The sequence below is a fragment of the Delphinus delphis genome, chromosome 4 (assembly GCF_949987515.2).
Source record: "Delphinus delphis chromosome 4, mDelDel1.2, whole genome shotgun sequence".
Lineage (NCBI taxonomy): Eukaryota > Metazoa > Chordata > Mammalia > Artiodactyla > Delphinidae > Delphinus > Delphinus delphis.
In genome coordinates this window covers 3,934,814-3,961,332 of record NC_082686.1, presented here as the reverse complement: position 1 = coordinate 3,961,332, position 26,519 = coordinate 3,934,814, and the positions used below count along the sequence as shown (strand labels likewise).

General features: G+C 58.4%; 1 protein-coding gene across 1 annotated transcript; it reads right to left on the bottom strand.

The window, feature by feature from the left end:
- Window positions 1-1,347: 1,347 nt before the first annotated feature.
- Window positions 1,348-26,312, bottom strand: RIPK4 (receptor interacting serine/threonine kinase 4). Its single transcript, XM_060010282.1, has 8 exons — window positions 26,108-26,312; window positions 16,839-17,130; window positions 11,159-11,307; window positions 9,559-9,608; window positions 7,884-8,042; window positions 7,016-7,119; window positions 5,517-5,778; window positions 1,348-3,802 (listed from the first exon to the last, which is right to left on the bottom strand). The coding sequence occupies exons 1-8, from the start codon at window positions 26,287-26,289 to the stop codon at window positions 2,643-2,645; spliced, it is 2,358 nt and encodes a 785-aa protein (XP_059866265.1). The 5' UTR covers window positions 26,290-26,312; the 3' UTR covers window positions 1,348-2,642.
- Between the last annotated feature and the right edge of the window lie 207 nt (window positions 26,313-26,519).

Here is a 26,519-nt window from a genome sequence, read left to right as displayed (position 1 = left end):
CACCTCATTGTGTCAGAAAGCAGGAAGTGCTCAACGACTGATGGGGAGGCATCAAAGGGACGCGAGAGCCAGTGCGGAACTGGCCAAATCAGGGATAATTCCAACACCAAAATAAAGGATAATAAGCGTTCAAATAGGAATTTGTGAGCACATGATACAAATCAAAAAATTAAAAGGTAAGCTATACTTCATACACGGTGTCACGTCTGTGGTGTTTCTGCCAAAAGCGCTTAGCCACCATTGTAAAGCAGTTATACTCCAATAAAGATGTTAAAAAAAAAAATGCTTAGCCTAGGTCAAATCCAGAAGAGAACTAAGACAAACCTACGCTGAGGGCAGTCCACGAAATTACCGGCTGTACCTCCCTGAAGGCAAGGTCATGAAAGACGACGCTGAGAAACGAGGGCTGAAGCCTGAAGAGTCTTAACAACGCAACACAGCGAGATCCTGGGCCAGGATGGAACGGAGCCCTGAGACTGTGGCTGGCTGGTTGTTCTCCTATAAAGGACACTCTGGGGACAGTCAGTAAACCCTTGAAAAGGATTTGTAGATTAGATGATGGCATCGTATCAATGTTCATTTCTTGATTTTGATAGATACACCATGGCTACAGTCCTTGTTTTTAGGAAATACACACTGAAGTACTTAGGGGTCATGAGGCCTATTTTCTGCAACCTACTCAGAGAGATGGATGGATGGACAGATGGACAGGTGGATGGGGAGATGGATGGGGCGAATGGATGGATGGATAAGTGCATGAGGGACGAAGAGATGAATGGATGAGGGGGTTGGGGGATGGATGGGTGGGTAGATCCGGAAGAAAAGGGAATGACGAGGCAAGAGAATTAAATGGAAACAAAGGGAAAATCTACGAAGGGGACACCAGGGTTCTATGTGCTATTCTTACAACTTTTCTATATTTTAAAACTCTTTCAAAATGTAAAGTTAAGGGGAATTCCCTGATGGTCCAGTGGTTAGGATTCCATGCTTCCACCGCAGGAAGCGTGGGTTCAATCCCTGGTCGGGGAACTAAGACCCCGCATGCCACATGGCATGGTCAAAAAAAAAAAAAAAACTTACAAAGAAATAAAAACTCTGGTGTTGGGAGCTTCTTCCCTAACGGTTCACACATGCAGGAGGAAGGTCCCGGGCTAAGGAGGCAGGAAGCCCGGGTCCACCCTTCCACCTCTTCCATCCCCCCCAGATCACGGGTAAATTCAGGGCACACAGATTGCCCTTCCAAAGGGCATCTCCACCCCACATGTGACTGCCTCAGATCTGCTTTTCAGAAATCAGATTCCTCGAGCTCATGTATATGAAAATGTAGGCTCATCGGTTTCAAAAAGGTCGGAAGAGAACTTAGCTTTATTGACATCAAACGGAAGCTGCTTCTTCCACGTGTTCTACATACAACAGTAGCACGACACATTCAAAGCACAAGGCATATTAAAACATAGCCAGTTCTAAGCAGCCCGGATATTTCCTGTCACAGAAAAGAAGTATCCTGCCCACAGATTCACATTAACATACATGGTACGTTAACATCAATCTCTGTTTCACACACCAGTCCAAAGGGCATGTTTGCATACAGGGTCGGGGCCTGCAGCAAACTGACTCTAATCATAGTATTGGGGGGCGGGTGCATGTGGGACACAGGTGACAACAAAAGAACGGGGTTTTTACATCCAAGACCGTGAGGCTGTCTCCTGGAGCTGACTTGGGGGGTCACACCCCAAAAGCTGAGGCCCCTGCAAAGAGTAGCCGTTTGTAAAGCAGGTCAGAAACCTCCTTGGAGACCCTAAAACAGCCTCACTCGGCACAAACCGCTACCCGGCCAAGGCTGACGGCTGAAAACGGTGAGGAAGGTGGTGCATCTAACTCGCTAACACTGTTCTGCGTCCGAAACTGAGGCCGTCAGTGAAGTTTTCTTGACTTTTAGACACTTGACTCTAAAGTTCAGACATTTTCTGCAACGAGACATGAACTAGGGCAGGTAGCACTCACGGCACACGTGTGTGGCCACCCACGAGGACTGAGTGATGGACAAATCTGGGTATGAAAGGGCTGGTGAGATGACTGTTTTTGCTTCAAAAACCAACCACCGGTTCACACTCGTTGCGCAGAAGGCAGACCATCCAATGAGATGGAAGTTTTTCACGGATCTAAAGCGACAGCTGACACTGTTCGTCTATGAAAGGTATTCTTCCGGAGAACAAGAATTCCACGAAAGCCTTCTGGAACAGGCTTCTTTGCCTGCCGCTGCAAATGGAGAGAAAAGACGCAGCTCTTCCTGCACACCACCTTCCCAGCCACAGGTGGCTCCGCTCACGACGGGGTGGGGGGGCTCACGGCCCTGTCACCGAGGGACCGACGGCAGGAGCGGGGAGTGCAGCCAAATGCCTCCGACCCCCCGTCCCTCCGACGCCGGGCGCACCCGTGGGCAGTGGTCACGCACACTCTGACCAGCCTCGTCGGGGGGGGGGGGGGGTGGTGCGCAGGCGACGCCCAAGCAGACGCCGGCGCGAATCCCGAGTCGGCGGCCACCCGCCTCTCGAAGGCATCCCGCAGGCCGCAGACGGGGCGAGCGGAGCACGGCGCGGGGACAGGAACCCCGCGGGGGCCCCGTCTCCGGGGGCGGCAGGCTAGGTCTTGCTTCGCCGGAGGAGCGCGGCGGAGGGGCCGGGGCCGCCCTGGAACTTGAGGCTCTGCAGGTTGACGTGGGCCCCGTGTCTGAGCAGCGTCTCCACCGTCTTGGCGTGCCGGCCCCGGGCGGCCAGGTGCAGCGCGCTGAGCCCCTGCTCGTCAGACAGGTCACGCACGTCGGCGCTGACTAGCTCCGCCACCACCTCCGAGTGCCCGCCGGCGGCGGCCAGGTGCAGCGCCGTCTGGCGGCGGGGCCCCCGGGCCAGCACGTCGGCCCGCTCCTCCACCAGCAGCCTGACGGTCGCCAGGTGCCCACCGCGGGCGGCCAGGTGCAGTGCGGTGCAGCCCTCAGCCGTCACGGCCTCCCTGCGGGCGCCCCGGTGCAGGAGCAACCTGGCGGTGCTCGTGTGCCCCGTCTCCGCGGCCACGTGCAGGGGCGTCTGCGCCAGCAGGCCGCAGACGTTGACATCGGAGTGCAGGTCGATGAGGACGCGGGCCACGCGGTAGTGCCCGCGCTGGGCGGCCAGGTGCAGGGGCGTCCTCCCATCCAGCGTCTGGGCGTCCACGCTCACCCCCGGCTGCTTGGCCAGCAGCTTGACGATGGGCAGGTGGCCCTGCCAGGCGGCGTAGTGCAGCGGCACCCAGGCGTCCTTCCCCGGCAGGCCGGCGTCCACGCCGTGGCGCAGCAGGATACGCACAATGCTCTCCTGGCCGTGCTGGCAGGCCACGTGCATGGGTGTCCGGCCCTCGCAGTCTGCCTCGTGCATGGAGGCGTTCTTCTCCAGCAGCAGCCGCGTGCTGCCCTCGTCCCCATTCTGGGCCGCGAAGTGCAGGGCCGTCCACTGGTCCTCGTCCACGGCATTGACGCTGATCTTCCGGGTCAGCAGGAGCTCCACGACGCCCCGCACCCTCTTCTCCACGGCCACGTGGAGGGGGGTGGAGCCCTTCCTGTTGGTGAGATTGGGGTTGGCGTTGTTAAGCAGCAGCCACTTGACGCAGTCTTCCTGCCCAGCCTGCACGGCCAGGTGCAGCAGGCTGGCGCCGCCGTCCAGGACCAGGTCAACGTCCTGGGGCTGCAGGATCTTCATCAGCCTGCTGGTGTCCCCGTTCACGATGGCATCCACGAGCTTCTTCTTCTGGATGTCGGTGGCACCGAGATCTGCGGGGAGAGCAGGTGCAGGGGTCACGTGGGGCTGCCTCCCCGGGCCCGGCCAGTGTTTTCTACATGGCCCCCAACTCCCCGTGGCCTCCAGGCCGCTTTTTATCTGAAATCGCTTAAGTGCTGTGCTGTCCATGCTGGTTTAATTTAAGATCGAGTGGGGAGACCTCGGGCAGGGCAACGAATGTCTCCAAAGTGCTCTTCTGTCGAGGTACAAAGTAAAAATCATTCTACCCATCCGGTAGGGTTGCGATTAGATAAGGGATGTAGAACTCAGGCCCCAGCTGGTACTCAGAAATGGCAACACAGACCAGGCAGCAGCCCCCAACCCACCGGAGAGCTGGCAGCTCCTAGCCCAGGCCACTCCTCCAGGGCCCACCACCTGCTCCCAGCCCAACCTCCAAATGATGCCTCTTGTCTCAGCAATATCATGAAGGACGCTTTCTAGAATACTCCTTAAAGGACCGAGTCTCCCATTTTAGAAGGACTGTTATTCACGATGTAAAGGTTACATTTAACATAAAAATCCTATTACATTGTCGGGTTCCGATTTAAATGAAACGAGACGCCCTCACGTGAAACATTTTCAAGGGGCCCTGCGTAGGAGGAGGGGGCATGGGGTGTATTAAGAAAATGGAATCAGCCCAATGGGGACTTAGTGTTTTAACGCTGGCTTCTGAGATGGGCCAGTGATTGGTCCTCTCCAAGCATGAAGATGTCACTTGAGGGTAGCAGGCCCCGAGAGAAAGTTCTACGTCTTTCTCCGTGGGAGACGGGTGCTTCTTTCTTTTCAGCCTCATTGCTGGCTGCTAACCTCCAGTCCAGCCAGGCCTTCCCCACCTCTGCGCCTCTGTAAGGAGTTTCCTCAACCCTAAGTGCCCCCTTTCATCCCAAATATTCCACTCTAAAAATTCCAGGAGGTCCACGGCATCTAGGAAAAGTCCTCATTCCAGGAGGAACTCCCCGATTCCCCAGGAAAAACAAGTTCCCCTTCCTCCTGGGGTCTGTACCCTTCCCGCGCCCCTCTGGCCACCCCTGCACTGTAGCCCTAAGCGTGAGCAGGCATATTTTCCTCACGGAAAGGAAACCTCATACGTCATCCTCACAGGCAGCAACGAGGGGGCTGTAGTTGGCACCAGGCCCCCACCCGAGGGCCAGCACCTGGGACAGGGCAGGGGCAGGGGAAAGCACCTTCTAGACAGAAAACCCAAGGTATATAAACAGGACCAGGGAGTCACAACCTCCAAGGCCAGCTTGCCCATCAACATGCACGGCTACGGTAGATGGGAGCGCACGAATAAGAAGGAATGCGGGTGTTTTCCCCTCACCGTCTGGGAAAGGGGGTACAGGGCTGACATTACGAGAGAGAGGTCTCCAGGGGGAGGGGTTCCATACATCCACTGGGCTCCCTGATGCAGCTCGAGTTCCTCAACCGCAAACCGGAGGTCAGCCCCTGCGTGCCGGGCTGGCACGGGTGAGACCCACCCGCACAGCCAGGGGTGTGACTCACCCCTCTTACATCTAAGTGACACCTGCTCGGCCCACGTGCATCTCTGCATTTGCACTGACACCCAAACCCAATCAGTGAAGGGCTGCAGAAAACACAGGACAGCTACCGTGAGGTCAGGAAGCCCGTTCAGTTGCTCACTCTCTGCCCGGCCCCCCGGGCCCCCAGTTAAGCGCATTATTTCCCAGGGATGGGCCCTCCACTCACCGCCCGCTGAAGACTCCCGCTCGAAGGACAAGGACAGCGACCCTCTGGAGGAGAAGGCAGAATCCACCGAGGACACCCCCGACAGCCTCTTGCCGCTGCTCGCCGACGGAAGTTTGCACGCGGAGGAGCTGCGGCCGAGCTCTTCCGGGCCCTCGAGGGTCTGGGAGATGCCCGAGTCTAGCTGGGACAGCAGCTCGGAGAGGCTGTAGTCGTTGTCAAAGGTCGGGGCAGAGGCTCGCTTGAGCGGGGTGGCCACGGGCACCTGCAGAGACAGCACACGGAGGGGATGAGGCTCCATCCATGACCTGACGGGGCGGGCGGAGGAGGTGGGGAACACGTGGGTCCCCCGTGAGCCATGCAGGGAATTTAACTCCCGTTACCATGGTTCTAGGGGGCCCAGAGACCCTGCGCTGGGTCCACCCGGCGGGAGGGCATGGTAAGAAAAGACGACGACGGGGACGGAATGCCCGTCACCATGCTGGGCCCCATCTGCGCAGTGACGTGGCCCTGAGTTATCCGGACAAGATGTGAATAAGCTGCAGGAGGTGAAGCCTGTGTGCTGGCCGTGTCCACCCGGGACACGTCAGCGCTGATACGAAACGGAGGAAGGAGATGCGCTGGGGTCCTAACAACCTGCCACCCTCCCCGGAGCTGTGCGAGTCTAGCTGGGGGGCCGCGTGTGTACAAGGGTGGGGGGCAGGGGCCGAGCTACAGGGACAGCACGGCACTCCACCCCAACCCATCCTAACGGGCCCTTCCGAGGGCCCCCTCCTGCCCGGCCGCGAGAAACGCAGGTTGTGCCGAGGGGTTAGAATCTGCAGGTGACTCGTGATTCCTCCCGGTTCCCGCCCACCTGTCCCCAACTCTTCCCTCTCCTCGGGAACTGGTGGCCTGGCGCACCGAGTCACACCACGCCTGGGCCTTTCTTCCCTTGTGGGGGTGGTGGGGGCCGGGTCCCCTTCCCTGCGCCTCTGCCCTCTGCCCTCATGCACACGCCCCTTCCTGCTCAGACAGCAGACACGCCATCAATGCTTACTTATCTCCCGGCCTCACAGCACAGCCTGGGGTGACAACACCAGATGTCACCCAACAAGGTTAGTTTAGCAGGCCCCACTTCACGAGTCTTACTACCCGAAAGGTACTTATTTAGTTCGCGTAGTTAGAATTGATCACATCTCACCTGACCTGCGTGGCACTCATAAAGCAAAACGTGCATAGGCAGAGTTAGAAAGCGGACAGATCCCCAGCCTCCAGGTGCAAAAAGACCCCCAGACCCCCAGAGCCCAGACCCCCTCCCCAGCCTGGCCTGCAGGCTTCCGAGACCAGCTCGCCAAGGCAGCAAGCTCGAGGCCGAGCAGCCAGGGGCAGGGGCGGGGGACGGCCCAAGCCTCAGAACAGGGCGCGAGTGGTCCAGGCTGGCAGGGCATTTGCAGAAAAGAGAGACTCAACCCCCGAAGCCAAGTTAGGGGAAACCGGGCCCCCGGGAGGGTCCCCATTACCTCGGCCTCGGCCTCCGGTGGGTTTCTCACATCCGGGTCTGGAGTTGTCTCTTTCACCTCATCATCAGGTTTTTCACACAGGTCCTCGGTTTCAGAAGTGATTTCTTTGGGGGACAAAACACAAAAGGGTATATCGCCTCGACACTGACTCACACAAATGCTCTAGTTAAACGTGTGACCTCAGGCCGGGACAGAAGAGGCAGCACCTGCAGGGTCCAGCCTCTTGACCGGTCAGCACTGTGGCCTCCCAGGCTGCTGGCCCCGGCCAAGCTCATGGCAACCCCGCAGGGGTCCCCATCGGCAACCACATGCAGGGTCTGGCCAGACTCCAAGCAGGAGCCACCGAGGCCCCGTTTCCCCAAGAAGCCAGACCCGCCGGAGCGCGTACCCCGACGGCCCGGCTGCCAGCTCCTGGCGAGAGGCTCCCACCGCATTCACGCTGGTTTCCCCATACGTTTTAAACGTCGTGATCAATTTCAAGTGCGTCAGGATCACTCTCCTAACCAAAGGACACAGCCGTTCCCCAGGGACAAGGCGCCATGAGAAATGCAAAGAAAGCCGCAGGCCAGCGGTCGCCTCGTCCCTAAAAGATGCATTGCTGCATCTGAACCTGCAACACCAAGAAGAGGCTGCTGAGGGCAGCGGGCCACAGCCGGGGGTGGACAGCTGGAGCTGGCCACGTGGCTCCAGCCTCCTCGCCCCCGTCACAGGCAGGGGCCACAGGCGGGCACACCCTGCGGGTGCGGGGCCCGCCCTGGCGCTCCTGTCTCCGGACAGCCTCCCCTGTCCCGGCCGTCGACTCCGTCACCTGGGACAGCGGCACGACCCTCGAGCAGCAATACTCCGGGCACCCTCTGGGGGCACTCACCTTGGAAGCTGGGCCGCTCCCGGGGGTCCCCGTGCCAGCACCTCTGCATGAGGCGCAGGAGACTCTCGCAGGCGCGGGGCCTGGGTCTGCAGACAGGCGGCAGCTCGGGGCGGTGGCCCTTCACCACTTTCACCATGATGTGCAGGATGTTCTTCTCATCTGCAAAGGGCAGGTGCACAGGTCAGGGCAGCTCCGTGGGGCTGAGGCAGGATTTCTTATCTTCGGGAGGAGTGACAACCGTGGGAAAGTGTGGGGCACGTCACCACCAAGCGCCCAGGAGACACGGTATTTCCTTTTCAAAGCACAGAGCATTCTTTAATCCTTCACCTTGCAGGGCACATCTGTCCTCTGTTTTCCAGGTTTTAGAAACTATCTGTGATCTACCAAATGGAATCACTGCCTTGTATCACAGAGCAGGTCTTTCTGGGCATCGAACTCAAAGGAAAACCAAGTTCAAAGGAGAAAAATACGGAACGAGATCGGTTCCAAAGGGGCCCACGCCCACCAAAGGGAAGAATGCTAAGTCACGGAGTCACATCGCCCAGCCTCAAGTGGCCCAAACTGCCCTGCAGTGACGAAAAAGTCCTCCTGAATTTCTACCCCAAAGCGCAGGCCCCCGGCGGCCTGAGCGACAGTGCCACCTGGCCACGCTGAAAAGAATCCAGGCCACGGACCTCCACTGAGGAGGAGATGGCAGGGAGACAGGGTAACGACGCACAGACAAAACCCTGCAAAAGACCTGGGGGCCACGTGCTGACTCTGATCTGCGTTCTTAGATCTTTTTGGTCAGACCAGAAAAGAGTGCGTAGCCCAGGTACTTGACTTTTCCAATAAAGTGAGTCAAGGTACTGAAACCTCGGGGCCGGAAATCAGCAGGGCGGGTGCGTGGCAGGGGGAGGAAACCCACAGCCCTCGGGCCAGGTGTGCTGACCCGGGGAGCACCCACCCAATGATTCTGCAGGCTGGTTGCCCCACAACGGGAATACACTTCACGTGACCAAACTGTACACTTCAAAACGGTTCAGATGGTCATTTTTAAGTGATCAAAATGATCACTTAAAACAAAGTGATCAAAGTGATCAAAAATTAGAAGATTAAAAAAATATGTATCTGGAAATCACTACAACGGACAAACCTACAGAGACAGAAAGTAGATCAGTGGTCAACAGGGGCTGGGGTGCGGGGAAGGGAGTGACTGCCTAAGCAGCCCGGGGTTTCCTTTTGGGGTGATGGAATGTTCTAGAACCAGACGGTGGTGACGACTGTACAGCACTGTGAATGCACTTAGTGCCACAATGTACAGTTTAAATGGTTAAAATGATACATTTTATGTTACGTGTATTTTATCACACACAAAACAATGAGCTACGACCTAACAAGAGTCACTGAACAGACCCCATCAGATCGGCGCCTTTCCCCGTACGTGAGCTGCACGGCAGCGCGCCTCGTCGGCATATATGAAAGCCTGCGATGAGGTGGGCCGTGGGTCTCTGTGCGGACCTGCTGGGCAGGACAAGGCAGCCCTGCTCCCCACCAGACGGCCCGCCAGCACCACGGCCCAGAGCGGCCCCGACTGTGATCCGCAGGCACTTCTGACACAGCGAAAGGACCACAGAGCACGCCCTCCACTGCTCGGGGAGAGGCAGCTGCATCACCCCTAGACATGTCCACTCACCCGCAAACGGCTTCTTCTGCGTGAGCACGCCCCAGATCACGATGGCGAAGCTGGAAGGGAAGAGGCACGTCAGTGTCTGCATGCCGGAGCCTCAAACACAGCGACGAGCTTGAGGAAGTCCACCCAGCGCCTTCGAGAGACTCCGAGACAGAGAGGGGACACCAAGGGATCTTTCATGCAGTTTTTTAAATGGGCAAATACTCTTACTGTGGAACAGGGCATGTGGAAAGCTCAAATGTCAGACAACAGACAAAACTCCATCAACTGAACTGTCAGTCCCGACAGCAGGAGGGGTTCCCGAAGGGACCGCCACCCTGTTCCTGGACCGCCAGCTCAAGGGGAGAACGGCGGAGTCTGCTTCTCTCACACCATCTTCCTGCAAACACTGGGCCTCAAAATACCGACGACAGCTCTGGGCGTCTCGAGCCCACTGACGTCATCTGAGGGCGTGGAAAAGATGAGGGGGCACCGGCTGAACCTCCCAGAGCCCTTTTTGGTTGTTAGAAATCATATACACTTGTGTGTAATATATATGTGTGTGTGTTACCTTTATATCATTTATATATTAATTATATATATATATGATTACTCTGGATATACCCCGAAAGAGCTCAATCTGGTAAAATTAAAAAAAATAAAAACAGAATCAGAAGTCCAAGCACTGAGCTACCAGCCTGCACTGGGTTAAGGGCAGCTGTTTACCGAAAGGCAAGAAGTCCCCATTGAAAAGTAATTGAAATCTACAAATTCAAAAGTTGAAACTCTCAACCCCGAAATAAACAGAGAATCTTATTCTCCCCAAACCCTACAGGCGGGTGCCCAGCGCCCTATGCACCACTCCCCGACAGACGTCCTGCTCAAAGTCCAGCAAAGCACGTGCACGGGCGGCTACGGTCAAACCAGTCGGCCAAAACTCCAGGCGGTGGCCGTGACCCGAAGGCGGGGCTCAGGGTGACAGTCACCGCGTGAGCCAAGAACCACAATGAGGGGCTTACGTGCCTGCCGGCACCCGCCCTCCTGCTTTCCTGCTCCGAGAAGTCTGCGTGATTAAGACCTTCACCATGTGGGAAGGGAAGGCGCCAAATGATTCACACTTGCTCTCCAGCAGACATCCCCGGTGCCAGTCTGTGAACAGCCTCTAGGGTGTCTGTGCTCCTGTCACGCGTAAGTGACGTTAGGAAGTGAGTTCCGGGCCACAGGGGACTGGATTCTGGAGCCGGAATCCACACGCAGACAGACACAGAGACCACTTGAGGTAGCAGGTTCTCTCAGCAGACAAGCAATAGAGCCCATGTTCCCTACATCCTACAAACACCAAAGCTTTCACGGTGTGGGAGCTGCCCGTCCGGTTGCATAACCGGCTGTAACTGACACCAGCCACTAACGTTCTCCATCCTGGGCCAGCGGCGCTCACAGCAGAGAACTCCCTCTTGTAAGCCAGTCCTTGGGTAGCCCGGACCCTCCGCCTAAAAGCCCTTTCCTTTGGACTGAACCTCTTATCGGGCGGCACGGAGGAGCCCCTGGCCAAGCCCCCCTGCAGAGCACGAGGAATCCAGGCGCGGAGCCCCTGGCGGCCTGGGGCTGCGCGCCTGACACACACCTGTACACGTCGTGCTTGGTGTCGAAGAGCCGGCTCTTCTCCCGGATACGCTCAGGAGGAAGGTAGGCGATGGTGCCGAAAAGGCCGTCCATGCTGAGGTCCTGCGAGTGGGACAGCCCGTTGCACTTGGCTAGCCCGAAGTCGGAGATCTGCAATGCAGTGGCGGGAAGGAGCTCGTCAGGCTTGGCTGGCAGCTTGCTGAGTGAGGCAGCCGGGGCTGCTGCTTTGGGATGTTTTATCAGCATGCCCTCCCCCAGGACCCTGGCAACGTCGGGGGCAGGGGCGGTACCCCCACCCCCCACCCCCGGCTGAGCAGCTGCGTTCAGGAATCGGCACCACGGCTCTCACATCACCTGCGCTCCCCGGCGCAGGCGGGAAGGCCCAGCCAGCCTGGGAAGAACCATGCCTGAAACCATTAGGAGCTTGATGGACAGGGGAAAAGATTACACTTGAAGGAAGGAATTCACTGGCAGAAGGAAGGCAAGGGAGGGGGCACCCTCAGAGGCAAAGCAGTTACGCACTCGCACAGCTGGGCCGGCGGGCAAGCAGCAGCTGCTTCTTCAAAGGGAAACGCGCCTTCAGAAGCCCTTTAAGGCGAGCAAAACACAACTGCCAACCTCGGCGGCCCTCTGTCCTCCACCTGGAGCGTTCCAGGAACAGACACCTGCTGGCTCCAAACACAATACCCAAACGACAGGTGTGACATACATCCCCTCCGCCGCAGGGCCCACCGGCCCAAGGGGCACCTGGACCCAGCAGCTCGGGCCTCATACACCTCTACCTCCGCGTCTCCTTAGGCCAAGGCGTCCTGAAGGCTCAGGGGAACCCACAAGGGGGAAGTCACTGCGGGGCGCCCACCCTCCCCCCTGCAACCCGGGGTGTGAATCAGAGCCCTCAGAGGCGGTGAAACGCTGTGTGGGATTAGGCCACACTCTCTGGCATTAAGGGACTCAGGATCCGCGTGGAAAACGGCCCCTTCGTAAATTCTCCTCCGAGGCGCGTGGGTTTTTCTAAGCCTTCTAGTTAACTCCGGGCTCCCCTCAAACACGCCTCTGGGGTGATGAGAAATGCGGCCGAGTCAGGCCTTTGGTTCTGGGCTCGCCTGCCCACAAGGTGAGCCAGGGGCCTGGCGTCATCACCGCTGAGCAGGGCGGGTTTAGGACTGGGGACTCGCTCCTTCAAGGGGTCTCTGACCACATCTGCGGTGGGGGCGTGGGGGATGGGAAGAAAGCCTGTGACACTGGACCCGGCCCCCACTTCTGCAGTCAGGCTCTGCCCGGTGGGGGGGCGTGGGTCCACACGAGTGAGGCCGGCCTGGCCATTTCGGGGTCCCCAGCAGCGGTCCATTCTCTGACCTCCCAGAAACTTTCCACTCGGGAAAGGGAAGTGCTAGCTCCCCAGAACGAACCCATCACCCCGACCCTGCAGCTCGGGACCGGGGACAGAGCAACGCAAGGTAGCAGGTGGACGAGCGGGAAAGTTTCAGTACCAAACTCCCAGCAGTGTGGACGTGTCAGATTCAGGACTGAGGACAGACGGGGATGCAGGGATCCTGGCACCTGGTGCCCCACCCCACGTTGGCAGCCTTTTCTTCTTATTTCTGCTGCTTCAAGATACACACTTGACGCAAAGAAAATAAGCCTAAATTCTACGTGAAACCTCCGGCATCAAAAGGCAAACCCAGAAATGAGAATTCTCTGATGGCCACTGACCCTCCGGCCCACAGGATCTCTCCACCTGCTCCTTCTCACCTGTCCCGCCCAGGGAGGGCCTGCCTCGTCTGTCCCCGGGTTCCCAGACAGCAGGACAGTGTGGCAATCCCTGAGGACAGCAAGCGCCCTATAATTTACAAACGAACCCGCACTCAGCGTCCGCCTCGGTACTGCCCAGAGCCAGTGCTCACAGGGGCCCCCGGGACACGGCCCTTCCCCCGCCGGGCCCAGCTGGGTGAGACTAACAGAGACTAACGAAGGGCCGGGTCAGGGCCGGGTCAGGGCCGTGCCACCTTGGAGTGAAAGGCCATTCTGGACCACAGAGAACAGGACCCTGGGTATCCAGCCCTCTGAATACAGCCTGGTCTGGGCAAAGCGGGCCCCAAGCATAGCTTGAGATTTTAAGTCGAGTTATTCCATTGTCAACTTGTGCTTACTACTGTCACTAGAATTAATATTTTAGTGGTGATAGTTAGCATACTTAATACTAACCTCACATATTAATTTAATATTAAAGTGTCTAGAATACACTTTCCAAAAACAGGTGGTTGCTGTGAAATTTTCAGTTCCAGTCATCCTACGTATGGACAAAAAATGTAGCCTCCAGGGACCAAGGGAAGGGGATGGAGTGACAACTTAGGATCTTATTTCAAGATTCCAGATTAAAGTTGTATTGCTAAAAATAACCATCAACTAAAAACTGCCCAGAAATCGAGCGGCCGACTTAGAACCTCAGATGAGGCTCCCGCTGAGTTGTTCCTGAGGATGAAAAACACGCGTCCTGTGAATATAGTTTCTGCTTGTTTGGGGCTGTGCAGGGTGACTGTCCACCTGGTTAAGGAGTCACAGGGCTTCCCTGGTGGCGCAGTGGTTAGGAATCTGTCTGGCAACGCAGGGGACACGGGTTCGAGCCCTGGTCCGGGAAGATCCCACATGCCGAGGAGCAGCTAAGCCCGTGCACCACAGCCACTGAGCCTGCACTCTAGAGCCCGCGAGCCACAACTACTGATGCCCACGTGCCTAGAGCCCGTGCGCTGCATCAAAAGAAGCCACCACAATGAGAAGCCCACACACCGCAACGCAGAGTAGCCCCCGCTCGCCACAACTAGAGAAAGCCCGTGTGCAGCAGCAACGAAGACCCAATGCAGCCATAAATCAATCAATCAATAAATTTATTTATTTATTTAAAAAAAAAGGAGTCACAGAAGTGCATTCCCGACCTTTGGGAAAGAGGGGCTGGTGGCCTGGCCACCTCCTCGGAGCTGCAGTGTCCCCTCCCTTCCTGTCAGTGGAGACTGCTCCCAGCCACCCCAGGTCCTTATTAACAAGCCCCTTGGTCCTTTAAGGAACGTTCACCCACTTCCTAAAACTGCCACGAGTGCCAGGCCTGCCAAGCCCGGGGTGGACAAGCGGAGGAGGAAGAAAGCGCTCAAAGCAAGGAGCCCCGGGAGCCAGCGCAGAAACGACCACAAGGACATCAGCCCCGGGCGCCAGCGAGCGGCACTCAGCGCCCTGCGGGGCGGGCGTTCGGTCCTACTGTGTACACAGCACCGGCGACCACCCCTGGACGCAGGTCAGCATCGCGGCGTGGACAGGACAGGAGGAGACTATGTGCCGGCCACTCCCAGCACCCAGAGCACCAGCCCTCGCCGACACGCCCTCGCCGACACGCCCACAGCCAGGCGAGGCGTCCCCCAGCGACAGGGCCACCACCCCCCCTGCCGGGGACAGAGCGCGCGAGGGCTGTGCTGCCCAGGAGGATGTCACCGTGGTCCTCAAAGGGCGGGCCTCCTGCCCCAAACATCCCACATGGCTGTTAGGAGAGCGGCCCGGACGGTGGGAAGGGAGTGAGCTGAGACACAGGCCCCGCTGGGCCAACTGCACTCCGTGACTCTGAAAAGACCGCTCAAAGGGATGGGGTGCAATCAGTGGGGTCTCCCTAAGAAAGGCACGTTCTATTACAGTGGCATCTCAGCATCCTTAAAGACGAGTGCAAGGCCTCCCCACACCCTGTACCCTAATGCAACTATGCCTCCTGCTTCTCCTGCCCCTAAAAACCCAGAACTTGCCGTGACTTTTCTTGGGTTGCTTCCTCCTCCGAAAGGCCCTTCTGCAGGTGCCCCCACTCCTGACTGGTCCTCTCCGAAGACCAGTCCCATCCAGTGACACCCTCACCCGAGCTGGAGTTCCAGTGACCCCCTCTCCCACTGCACCCCCAGGGGCTGTCTGGACACCTACTGCCCGCTACCCCGTCTGCCCTCGTGCGCCACTGCGTGCCACCCGTGATGTCTGTGAGCATCTCACGTACGGCAGTGGGGCGGGTGGGAGACCAAGGGCTCCAGGGCCGCAGAACCCGGTTCGAACCTCTGCTCAACCACACGCAGCTGGACAACACTGGCCTCGATTTAACCCCTCGGAGCCCCGGCTTAGCAGGAGCCACCGTCCCCTCGGAACCTCCCCTGGCAGATGGGGCAGCTCCCAGAGACAGGGCCTTTGCGCACAGTGGGGACCCATCCTCATCTCCCCTTGCTTGTGCTCATTCAAGTTTGAGATCAAAGGTTTCACTCTGACTTGGTGCCCACGGACCCCACGCTGGTCGTCACAACTCTGCAATGCTCGTCGGGGACAGAGTCCACGTGTGAAGCCAGCACCCCAACCAGAAGGAAACAGGACTGCAGGGCTGCTAGAACTCAGGAAGGCTGGGAACCACCCACTTGTTTGTTCCCTCAATTCCCCGCTTCACTTTAGCGGAAGGGTACTTCCAGCTTCGGATAAAATCTTATTCTTGAAGGACACCGCCTTAAGGACACCTTGTCGCTAAGTGTACGACGTGGAAACTGATTCCCCCACTGGCCACAGGCCGGCTCAGCCGGAGTGCTGTGCCTGCTGCAGAGTCGGGGTGCAGGGGGGTGGCTGTGTCCGACCCCGGGCCCAGCCCTCCTTCCACGGCGCCGAGGAGCCGGACGGGACCCCGGCCACGGCGTGTGGCCCTTCCTGACCCGCCCTCCTGAGGGACAGGGTGACCTCAGCAGGTGGGCGAGCCTAGAACCCATGTCACTGAGTGGGAAAGCCACGGCTAGTGCCCCCCACGGTGTCACACGATGGCCTTCCAAGGGAGAGACATCTTCAAAGAAACACAAACCTACCACACTAACAAGGGCCAGTTCCAAGGGGACGGCACCCGATTTTAGTTATATTATCCCTCGTGCTTTTCTGCTTTATAAACTTATCAAAGAAAAAAGATCAGGGCTTCCCTGGTGGCGCAGTGGTAGAGAGTCCGCCTGCCGATGCAGGGGACGCGGGTTCGTGCCCCGGTCCAGGAAGATCCCACATGCCGCAGAGCGGCTGGGCCCGTGAGCCATGGCCGCTGAGCCTGCGCGTCCGGAGCCTGTGCTCCGCAACGGGAGAGGCCACAACAGTGAGAGGCCCGCGTACCGCAAAAAAAAAAAAATCAGAACTCACAGGCCTTGAAGGAAGAGAACAGAATGAGTCCCTCCAGGGCCCCTCTCCACAGCACTCCGCAGCCCCCATTTCCGAGCACCCCGAGACTCCCATCACCCTGAGCCCGGGAACCACCAAGGGGAAACAGGCTGACCCAGCCCACACGGAGACGGCCGAGCCGAGGTCCGCTTCAATCTGATTGTGTAAGATGGCCAGTAAGACCGGAATCCACAAACCCACAGCCTCTTTTTCCGGGGTGCCCAGAACCTAGAGTCCTGATCCAGGACTTGGGGGCGTGACCCTTGTTCATAAGAGTCCATTTTCCAGTTACACATCTGTGGCGTTTTTACCAGCCACACACGGCAAGACTGGGGATCCTGATGCTGAGAGAGGCCTCTGCTTTGAGTTCTTTCCCACAAGGGAACCACCTCCTCTTCGGCCCCCTCGCTGGCCCTGAGGTTCCAGTCCCGCGGCCCCCCACCCGGGGCATCCATCGCTCCGGCCACCCGGTCCCCTCACGTCCTTACCTTGACGTGGTAGTGGGCGTCCAGCAGGATGTTGGCGGGCTTGAGGTCCAGGTGGAGGAGAGGCGGGGCCATGCAGTGCAGGAAGTTCATGCCCACGGCCGTCTCGTGGACGATGCGGAAGCGCAGGTCCCAGGGCAGCGGCTCGGAGGCCAGCAGCTTCTCCAGGGAGCCCGTCTCCATGTACTCCATGACCAGGCCCACGGGCTCCTGGCAGATGCCGTACACGGGCAGGATGTAACGGAACTTGGCCATCTCCATCTTCTTGGCTTCCTCCAAAAGTTCCATGCGCTCCCTGGAAAAGTTCAAAGACGTGAGGAATGTGTGCGTAGTGGTCACCTGGCCACAGGCACAGGCACTGTGGCCAGGAGATCAGCAGCTCCACACGGCTGAGAAAATTACTAAAATGCATGTACACGTGTACAAGGGCACGTATGTGTGCGTGCGCGCGCACACACACACACACAGGGCTCACTTTAATGTCACATAATTAAATTCTAGGCCTTCCCATGTCTTCAGTCCGTGGTTATTCAAACGCATCTACGCGTCGTGGGGTTGTTGTAAGCAGGGAGGAGAGAGCCTGCAATCATTATCTGAAAACCCTCCGGTAGCACTGAGCCAATGCAGGCTCCGAGCTGCAGATGACGAGGCCACACTGACAATCCCTTCCCTTGGGATGACGGAAGGGACGTTTAGGTTTGACCAAAAGCTTTAACGAATTATCCATCCAGAGAGCCCAGCCCCCTTCTCTGTGAAGCCCATCACTCTGGCTGGCCCCGTCATTCCTAAACCCTAACCCCACGCTGCAATTAACGGAGCCTGGTCTAAAGCAGGGTCTGCAGACTGCTGCCCAAGAGCCACCTTCTTTTTAAAACCATTATTTAAACTGTAGTAAAATGTACGTAACATACTATCTATCGCCGTAACCATTCCCAAGTGTGCAATTCACGGGCATCATATCCGTTCACGACATTGTACAACCAACACCACGCACTCCACCCAAAACTTCGTCTTCGTCCCAACAAGAACTCTGTGCCCACTCAACAGGAACCCCTCCTTCCAGGCCCCGCTCCCACCCTCTCTTCCCCTTGCCGTCTATGAACCTGCCTGCTCTAGGGATCTCACATATGTGGAATCGTGTAGCATCCGTCCTTTAGTAACTGGCTTATTTCACTCATCACATGTCGTCCAGGTCCATCCACGCTGTAGCACAAACCGAAACGTCACTCCTCTTACGGCTGAGCATGATTCCATTGTATGAACACACACATTGTGTTTACCGCTCCTCTGCTGATGGACAAGACCCTTGGGTCGTTTCCACCTTCCGGTTACTGTGACTAATGCCGTACATTTATACACACAGGTGTTCAAGTCCCTGCTTTCGACTCCTTTGGATACGTGCCGAGGCGGAGAGTTGCCTGGTCACATAGTACTTCAGTGTTTAACTTTTGGGCGACTACCAAGCTGCTGTCCACAGCCAGCCCCTGTTCTGTAAAGAAACTGACTGCATGGCAGTCTCACCCGTCCACGTCCAGCGGGGCAGAGGCTGTCTCCGCACTCACGGCAGAGATGCGTAGCTGCGACGCAGACCCCGTGGCCTGCAGAGCCTCAAAGGTCTACTCTCTGCCCTTCACGGAAAGTCTGCCAACCCCTGGTCTAAGGCCACTTCCTGGTGCAGCCTTTACAGACTGGTATCCAGGGCCTTGGTCGGCGTCAGCGTGATGGGTCAAAGTCTCAGAGTACATTCAGGAGAAGAGGCCACATCCCACAAGGCCAAGGCCTGGCCTGTTCTCAACCACGGCCACCGTAGAAAGCACCCGGGAGACGGCTGAAACGCAGACTCCCGGGCTCCACTCCCGGAGAACAGGCTCTAGGTGGGTGCCAGGAACCCGCTTTCTAGGAAGCTCCTAAAGGAAGAGTCTAGAACCACACAGCCTATGGGAGCTGGGAACTGAGGCAGGAAGCAGCCGGGGCGGCCTCAGGGATCCCCAACCCCCCGCCCGAGAATGCAGATTCCCACATAAGCCCCCCGGCCCAGGACCCAGGACGGCTCCGCTCCCACCACGGGGGCTCTTCCGGAGCTTGGGTGCATCTGCCCGCCCCACTGCGCCTGCACCTGCTTCCCAGCCTGCTGGAGAGTCAGAAACTACCACGGAAATGAGGCTGCTTCTTACTGATCTGACCTCCTCTCTGAGACCGCAGCTCACTCCCAGGCCTCCTTTACAGGTATGAAAACACTTCCCAGGGAGGAAGCCACCTGCAAGGAGGAACCACGCCGCACTGTTTACCAAGGTCTGCAGCACCCAGCTCTGCCTGCGGTGGGCTCAGCTGGACAGGACCACAGCACCCCTGCCCGCGCGTCCGGCCCCTGCATATGGGAGGGGAGTTCCCGCCCCTCCGCCCTCCCCAAGGTGAGCGCTGGCCAAGGCGGGTGTCTCAGGGAGAGGATCCCTGGGTGCAGACCAGTGGTTCTCCCCTGGGGGGACTTTGCCTCCGGGGGACATCGGGCACCGCCGCTGGCATCCAGTGGGTAGAGGCCAGGAGCGCCACCCTGCACCTTGCAGCACACAGGACAGCCCCCCAGGCAAAGACTTACCCAGCCCCAAAGGCCAAGAGTTAAGCCTGACAACCACTGGAACACAGCTCACGCATTTTCAGCCAAATTTAAAATAAACCACTAAAGGGATTTCCCTGGCGGTCCAGTGGTTAAGACTCTGCACTTCCACTGCAGGGGGTGCCGGTTCGATTCCTGCTTGAGGAGCTAGGATCCCTCATGCCCATGCCGTGCGGCCAAAAAAAATTTTTTTTAAATAAACCCCTACAGTCTGGAATCACCCACCTAAGTACTCCCAGCAATTACTTTAATTTTAATCTGCACCCAATTAAAATTCATTTATTAGTAAGTATTTACTGAGCATCCTCTACATGTTAGAACTGAGGACGAAAGAGACCCCTTCCTTGCGCCTTCAGGGTATTTACCTTCTAGGGGAGAAGGTGGAAATCACCCCGAAAAAAAGAAGTGTAGTTGAAAATCCAAGTTCTTTGAAGGGGAAGTACAGGGACCTGGGGACGTTTAATAAAGGGGGTCCCTGACTCAGGTGGGCAGAGGGCAGCAGCGAGGGCTCGTAAGGTCTCAGTCCCATTCCTACACCAGAGCCCCGGGCTGGAAGCAGCAGGGGCAGAGCGGCCACGAGGCACTCAGGGTGGTCACCGGGGCCCCGGCTGCCGGGAGTGCAGACAGAGGAAGCTAGTGGATGCAGGGCCCATTTTCGAGGGAGAACCATTAAGTCCTGGTGACCGACTGGATGTGGAGAAGAGGGAGGTAGCAAGGATGACCCCAGACGTCTACTGGGAATCACTGGGTGGCTCCCCATTTATGGAATCAGCAGGAGCGGGGCAGGCAGGGGGCAAGGGGATCAAGACTTTGGCTCTGAACAGGCTCAAGGAGCAAAAGAATTCCCCTGGCGTCAGGAAAGAGTGCGACAGGTATCAGGAGTGAATCATGACATGACTATAGGACAAAACTGAGCTCAGCATGACGTGCCCTCTTAGCACTCCAGTCAAAGATCCAATGAATGGAAAACACGATGTCCACAAGAGCCCCCGTGGAGGTCCCCGGGCCGGGCTGAAGAGTGGGTTCAGGTGCCTGGCCCAGGCCGGCCAGCGCCGGCTGCAGCCACAGTGCTTGCTGGGTTCCAGGGTGACATGCAGGCAGACCCCAGCGCTGTGCCCGGTCCCGAGGGACATCTGAAAGAGGAAAGGGCTGCATCAAGCAACATTTCAAATAAGGGTTGTCAGTTAAGAAGAGAGAACGGCGCCCTCGGGCCCATCTCCTTTCTCCTCCCCGGGGAAGACCTCACGTCGCCTACACTAACCAGTTCAACTACACTCCTAACACTCTCTCCCGAGCTGTCATGGCGGGGATCAGTACCGCTGCCGCTCTGTTTCCTATTTTAAGAAGCAGTTTTGCGACCTGTCTGGTCCCACTGCCTTTATTCTCTGTTAAAGTGGCCGCTGGGCCGCCGCTCCCCACCAGCGTGAGTCCAGCACACTGCGCCCACGTGGCCCTGGCCCGGGTCCGGCCGCAGGATGGACAGAGACCCGCTTCCGCCGGGAGGCCACGGGAGGATCCCTCCAGGCCCACAGGCTTCCAGGCACTACAGGTTCCGGAGTTACAGGCCGGCCACTCACAAGGATGGCTTTTTTCCGCTTTCAGCAGACGTTCTGAGAGGCAGCCAGACCGACAGCTGAGGAGGATGTCGATGCCGCTGAAGCTGAAGGTGTCGTTAAGTGAGGCTCCATTCGCCCAAAGGGCTGCATACGTCAGAGCCAGGTGACTTCTGACGGCTGAGCTCACTAGACTCAGGGGAGCAGCTGGCGGGAAAGCCCCACCCCAGTGCACCCAGGTCAGCAGGTTTGCGGCTCTCTCCCCCGCCCCGGGCCCTCCCCACCGCACTGAGAGCCCATTTACCTTAGTTTAAAAAAAGGGGGGGGGGCGAGCCACTGCAGCTGTCTGCTCCAGAAAGCTGGCCACAGCCGGAATGTTCTCAGACAGCCCGCACCCTTTCCGGAAGCAACACCAGGCAGCTCGGTCCCGCGGACCACGCATCCCAGGACAGCTCGTGGAGGACGGCCAGCTATCCTGGAAGATAAGGCCTCGTTTCCAGGACAAATCACCTCTCCGTGACAGCTCAGTCAGAAATGCCTAAGAGCCGAGGACCCCGCCATGGCTGCATCCCTGGGGCGAGGAAGGAGGTCCCGGGATCACCCAGCAGGGGGTTCCAGGGGACCCCCCCCCCCAGGGAGCCCCTCACTCAGGCCTGGGGAGTGGGTTGGCCGGGCCCCCTAACCACCCTCTTTGGTAGCGTTCAGAAGGGTCGGCACAAAAAATGTTCATCCCGTTTACATCCTAGTAACCACTGAGCCGAAATCCAAGCCACCCCATCCTCGGGGCCTTTCTTCAGCTGCCCCTAGGATACCCTCCAGTACCCACTCCCCCCAGCTCCGCAGCTGGCAGCATCAGCAATTCCATAAGCCTGGACTGGGCCCTCTCCGGGCACTGCTGGAGGAGACGGGAAGGTGCGTCTCACCCAGAATGAAACCACCACCGTGTCAATTATTTTTTTTTAATATATTTTCCTCGAAGCGGTGTTCCCGGTTTATGCCCACAACAGCACAAGGGAACTGGAGGTGGATTGACTGTGATGACTATTATCCCTTTAGCACCTGAGCGATTTTCAAGCCGGTCCCAGAGCCCAGGTGCAGGAGGGGGGCCGGGGGGCTTCAGGAGCCCAGGCTCTTCACAGCCACACCATCAGCATCAAAGCCCACGCCACCTGGTGACGAGTGACCTTTCAGGCCACCCGAGTCCACGGACATCAGTTTCATTCATACAACCTAAGAACGGTGACGTGCTAAGAGCGTGTCTACGATTAGGCACGATTCAGTGGGGCTGGCGTCGTATTTCTCCTCTGTAATCGTTCCCATCACACCTCCTTTCTCCCATTCGGGGAAGGGTTGCTAATTCCGTTTCCCGGCAGGAATGGGGACAGCACCCCTGCCCCACCCCTCTTGGTCGGAGATGGAAAATCTAGGCATTAACAGGACCAAGTCGGGGTAAAATTTGTTAAAGACACTTTATCCACAGCACTTACATCCATTCAATGTTTCTTCCCAATTGAGGCTGGCCAAAGCGTATCTCCCCCACCCCGGGGAGGGCATCGGGGTAGGGAGAGATACGAGGAATCTCACCAGACTGATTATTTCTAAAGGACACTTTCTGGAGAAGCAATGGGGTTCTCCTCCAGGCCCAGCCACAAATTCCAAAGACATCCAGCGGGCGAGGGAAGCTTTCCGGAGGCATGGACCTTGGAAGGGGGAGAACACGGGCCCTGGGACAGGCCTGCTGAAAGAGGAGTAGCAGGAAACTACGGGAAGGGGGAAAAGGGTCAGGCTATAGGGAAGGGTACCCTGTAACAAAGTGCTCCTCAGAGGGAGAAACCTGGGAACCACTTGTGGGAAAAGGCAGCAGGAAAAACGGTTTAATCATTTGTTACTGATGCCTCCCAGCCAGGCCTTCTCGCTGCGCACCAATCCACTTATGTCCCCAGGGAGCCTGCGAGGGGTTCCCACACTGCTATTTTTAAACTGACAAGAACCGGGCTTGTCCAATTGTCAGCTCTGTGCTTACACACCCGGGGTTTGCTCGGGCTCGCCCTGACTAGCCGCGGCCAAGCTCCAGCAGCTGCAGGCGCTCAGTTATCCTGGGCTTCCTCTGAGCCAGGGGCTGGGGGCCGTAGGAACGGGCCTCCAAGGCTTAGTTCCCACCTAAATGGGAATGCCCGCCCCCCCCAGCTAGACTCCGGCCAAACCCTCGTGATCCCCAATGAGGGTCAGCCAGGGTGGCTACACTTCCCCCAAAGCTCCCAGATGTGCCCGTAAGGAGAGCGAGTGCAGATCAATGGGGTGTCACTTGGGAACTCCCCGGGGGTGCCCCTTGGAAGCCCCTGGGCAGGTGTCTCTCTGCTCTCTGGGAACTTCAAGGGGTGTCTGGGACCGGGCAGCCCCTGACCTTCCCCACCCAGAAGTACCTGCTCACGTGGCCTGGGGCAGCCTGCTGCTCTGAGGGCCCGGGGTGCACGCTGGGGATCAGGCCCTGCTGTGGTCAAGGGGTGGCATGAAGACTGGGGCCTGCCCGGAGGGAGAAGCAGGCGATGAAAAGGACCCACACCTGTACTGGCGGTGGGTCCCTATGTAACCAGTGCAGGAGGCCCCGGGAAAGAAAAGGTCAGGCCCTCATGGCAGGGGTGAGAGGCGCCACCCTTCAAACAGGTGAGACGAGGCTTAGCCGGGAGGGGTTTGGGGCTGAGGGCTGCACCTAGGACCCCCAGTAGAATCTTATTCCCCACTCCAGGGAGCATCTCGCAAATAGAAGGGTCAAGGTGGGAGGCAGCTCATCAAAAGAGCACCGAGGCCACCTGCCAAAACCTGGGAGGATGGGGAGCCCAGCAGCCATTTCCAGGCCTAGAGGCAATGCCGCAGGGCAGGCAGCTGCTCCTGCACCACAGCGGGCTTGACACAAGTGCCTAATGGGCATCTCAAGCCAGAGAGTCAGTAATGAACCTAGAAGACTCTTCTTCACAGGGAGCAGGGGTGTGACCACCGTCTCAGTCAGAGAGCCCAGCTCCTGCCGCTAACGCAGAACGCCAGCCGGCCCCGCCCAGCCTGGCAAAGTGCAAGAGGTGAATCTCTTCCTGTTGGGCAATGCTGACCTCTACCCAGCTGTCCAGTACATGCCACCACCTGCCTATTTGGGGCAGGGCAGGAAAGCCTTCCAGGTAAAGGACAAAAAGCTTTGCAACGAGGCAATGCAGGATCCTAAGTGGCCCGCCTCACGTGGAGAAACCCCACCTCCACCTGGGCCACCCAAGAAACAAGGGCCTGGTCGCTGGAAATAACAGACCCTGAGGGTGCGGGCTGCTGAGTCAGCCTGGGGACGTGCTTGTTTACTAGGCTCCTCCGATACAAGACGCTGGCGCTAAAACCTGCGGCTGATGAAGAAAACTCGGCCAGAAGACTCCAGCAGGCAAATAACCGTCCCTGAGAGCGTAAAAATACCCACACGCCGGCAAGAGTCGCGCCTTGCAGGCTCTAACTGGGGACCGGCGTTCAAAGAGGTTTGGATTTCATCAAAATAGCCAGGGCGCCCCTCCCGGCCTGAGAAGTTCCTGGGATCCGAGGGAAGCACAGCCTCGCAAGCAGCTCCCCTGCGCGTTAGTGATATTTGCGCGACACTCGCCACCACTCTACTGAAGTTTCCAAGAGACACTGTGCTCGAGGCTTAGAGCAAAAAGCCACCAACAGTTCTGCTGTATAACCTCCCAGGCCAGGAGGAAAACACAAAGCCACTAAGTGCGCGGGGGCTTCCTCCCCTCCGGGACCTGAGGGGGCACACGCTGCAATCCTCTGTGCACCTCAGTCCAGGGACACGCGCACCACCATTCTGGGGGTGAAAAGCTGGAGTTTGGAGGCCCCAGCATTCAAGAAGCCGAGGATTAGAAACCAGGTCTCTGAGGCAGCAAAGGAGCTGCTTTTCTGAGCCTGTGTCTGTTCGGGGCTGACTGTACAGGGGGCTCTCCACACAGAACACAAAACACCACACACCTTCCATGTAGAACGCAAACGTCACCAAAGGATAGGCAATTTAAACGCGCTCAACCGAAGCTTATAAATTATTAAAACGCAACCGTAAAGAGTGAACACCCCTCACCCCAAAAGAGCTACTTCTCAAGACCCTCCTCCCACCCCACCCCTAAAATTATATACACAGACCACAATCCACCGACCGAATTTAACTGGGGCAGCTCCGGTCCTTTCCAACCGTCTTCTTTAACTTGAGCACCTCTGTTACCGAGGGACAGGCAGGTGGCCTCCCAGTTTGGGGATGGGGAAACTGGGGTCCAGGAGGGCACCATGGTCCAACCATAAGTGCAAGGCCGCTCCGCAGAGGCTCGGCCTCTAAATTAAGTCAGCTAAAACGAGAGGGTACGGCCAGAGAGCGCTGAATGTTGGAACCTGGCACCCCGGGCCGCCTGCCGGACCCCACGGCCAGGCCCAAGCCGGGTAACGCCGACGCTCAAGTGCCCGGGCGCCGAGGAGGCCTGGCCAAGCCAAGCCAGGGCTTCCGACCGAAATAATTACCGTCTTACACCAATTTGTGCTCCAAAGTAAATTACTAAGTAAGTCGAACGCAATCTAACTAACTCACAAAGCACAGATCCCACACGGCACTTTTTCTAAGCCGGGCGCAAACCGCAGCGCCCGGGTGGGTCCTGGGCGGGACGGACGAGCCTCCGAGGGGCGCGGGTCCAAGGCGCAAGGTGAGCCCGCGACTCTGAAAATCCGGGGCTCACCGGAAGCCAGGTAACAATGCCGGGCGCTGAACACCGTCTTAGGCAAACGCGGCTTCCCGAGGCTCCCCGTAGGAGCCGCAGCCCGGGGCACCGGCGTGAGCAGTTAGACCCGGAGCTCGCCAAACCACCCCCAACGTCCCTCCGGCCGAGCAAAAGGCGCAGACCCCGCCGGGGGCTCACGGCCTCGCCCGGCGCTTGGTTCTCCTTCCGAGGCTGCTCCCGAGGCGACTCAGGTGGAGAGAACGGGAACGCCCGGAATCCAAGCACCCCGGCCCCGGCCCCGGCCCGCCGCCGCGCGCCGCTGTGAGGCCGGGCCCCGCCGCCCGCCCCAGCGCCGCCGCCCCCGCCCGGGCCGCTGACCTGTCGTCGACGTGCAGGCTCGGCGAGCACTTGATGGCGAGCCACGTCTTCCAGTGGACGTGGCGCACCTTGTACACCTGCCCGAAGCCGCCCGAGCCGACCTTCTCCCAGCCCGCGAACTCGTCCGCGTCGAACGTGCGCAGCAGCCCCAGGGCCCACGGGCTCCGGCTCTCGCCCTCCATGGCGCGCGTCTAGCCGCAGCTCCGCGCCGCCGCGGCAGCCCAGGTGCCCAGGTGCACGCCCCGCCCACTGACGTCACGTCCGCAACGCGCCCCGCCCCCCGGGCCAGGTCGCAGCAAAACGACCCAAAGACCGGTGAGGACCCAGCGCCGTCTCCCCGTGTGCTCTGCGTGAGAAGGTGCCCGGGCGCCGCGGGCGGCTGTTGACTTGCGTGTGCGCGTGTGTTTAGATG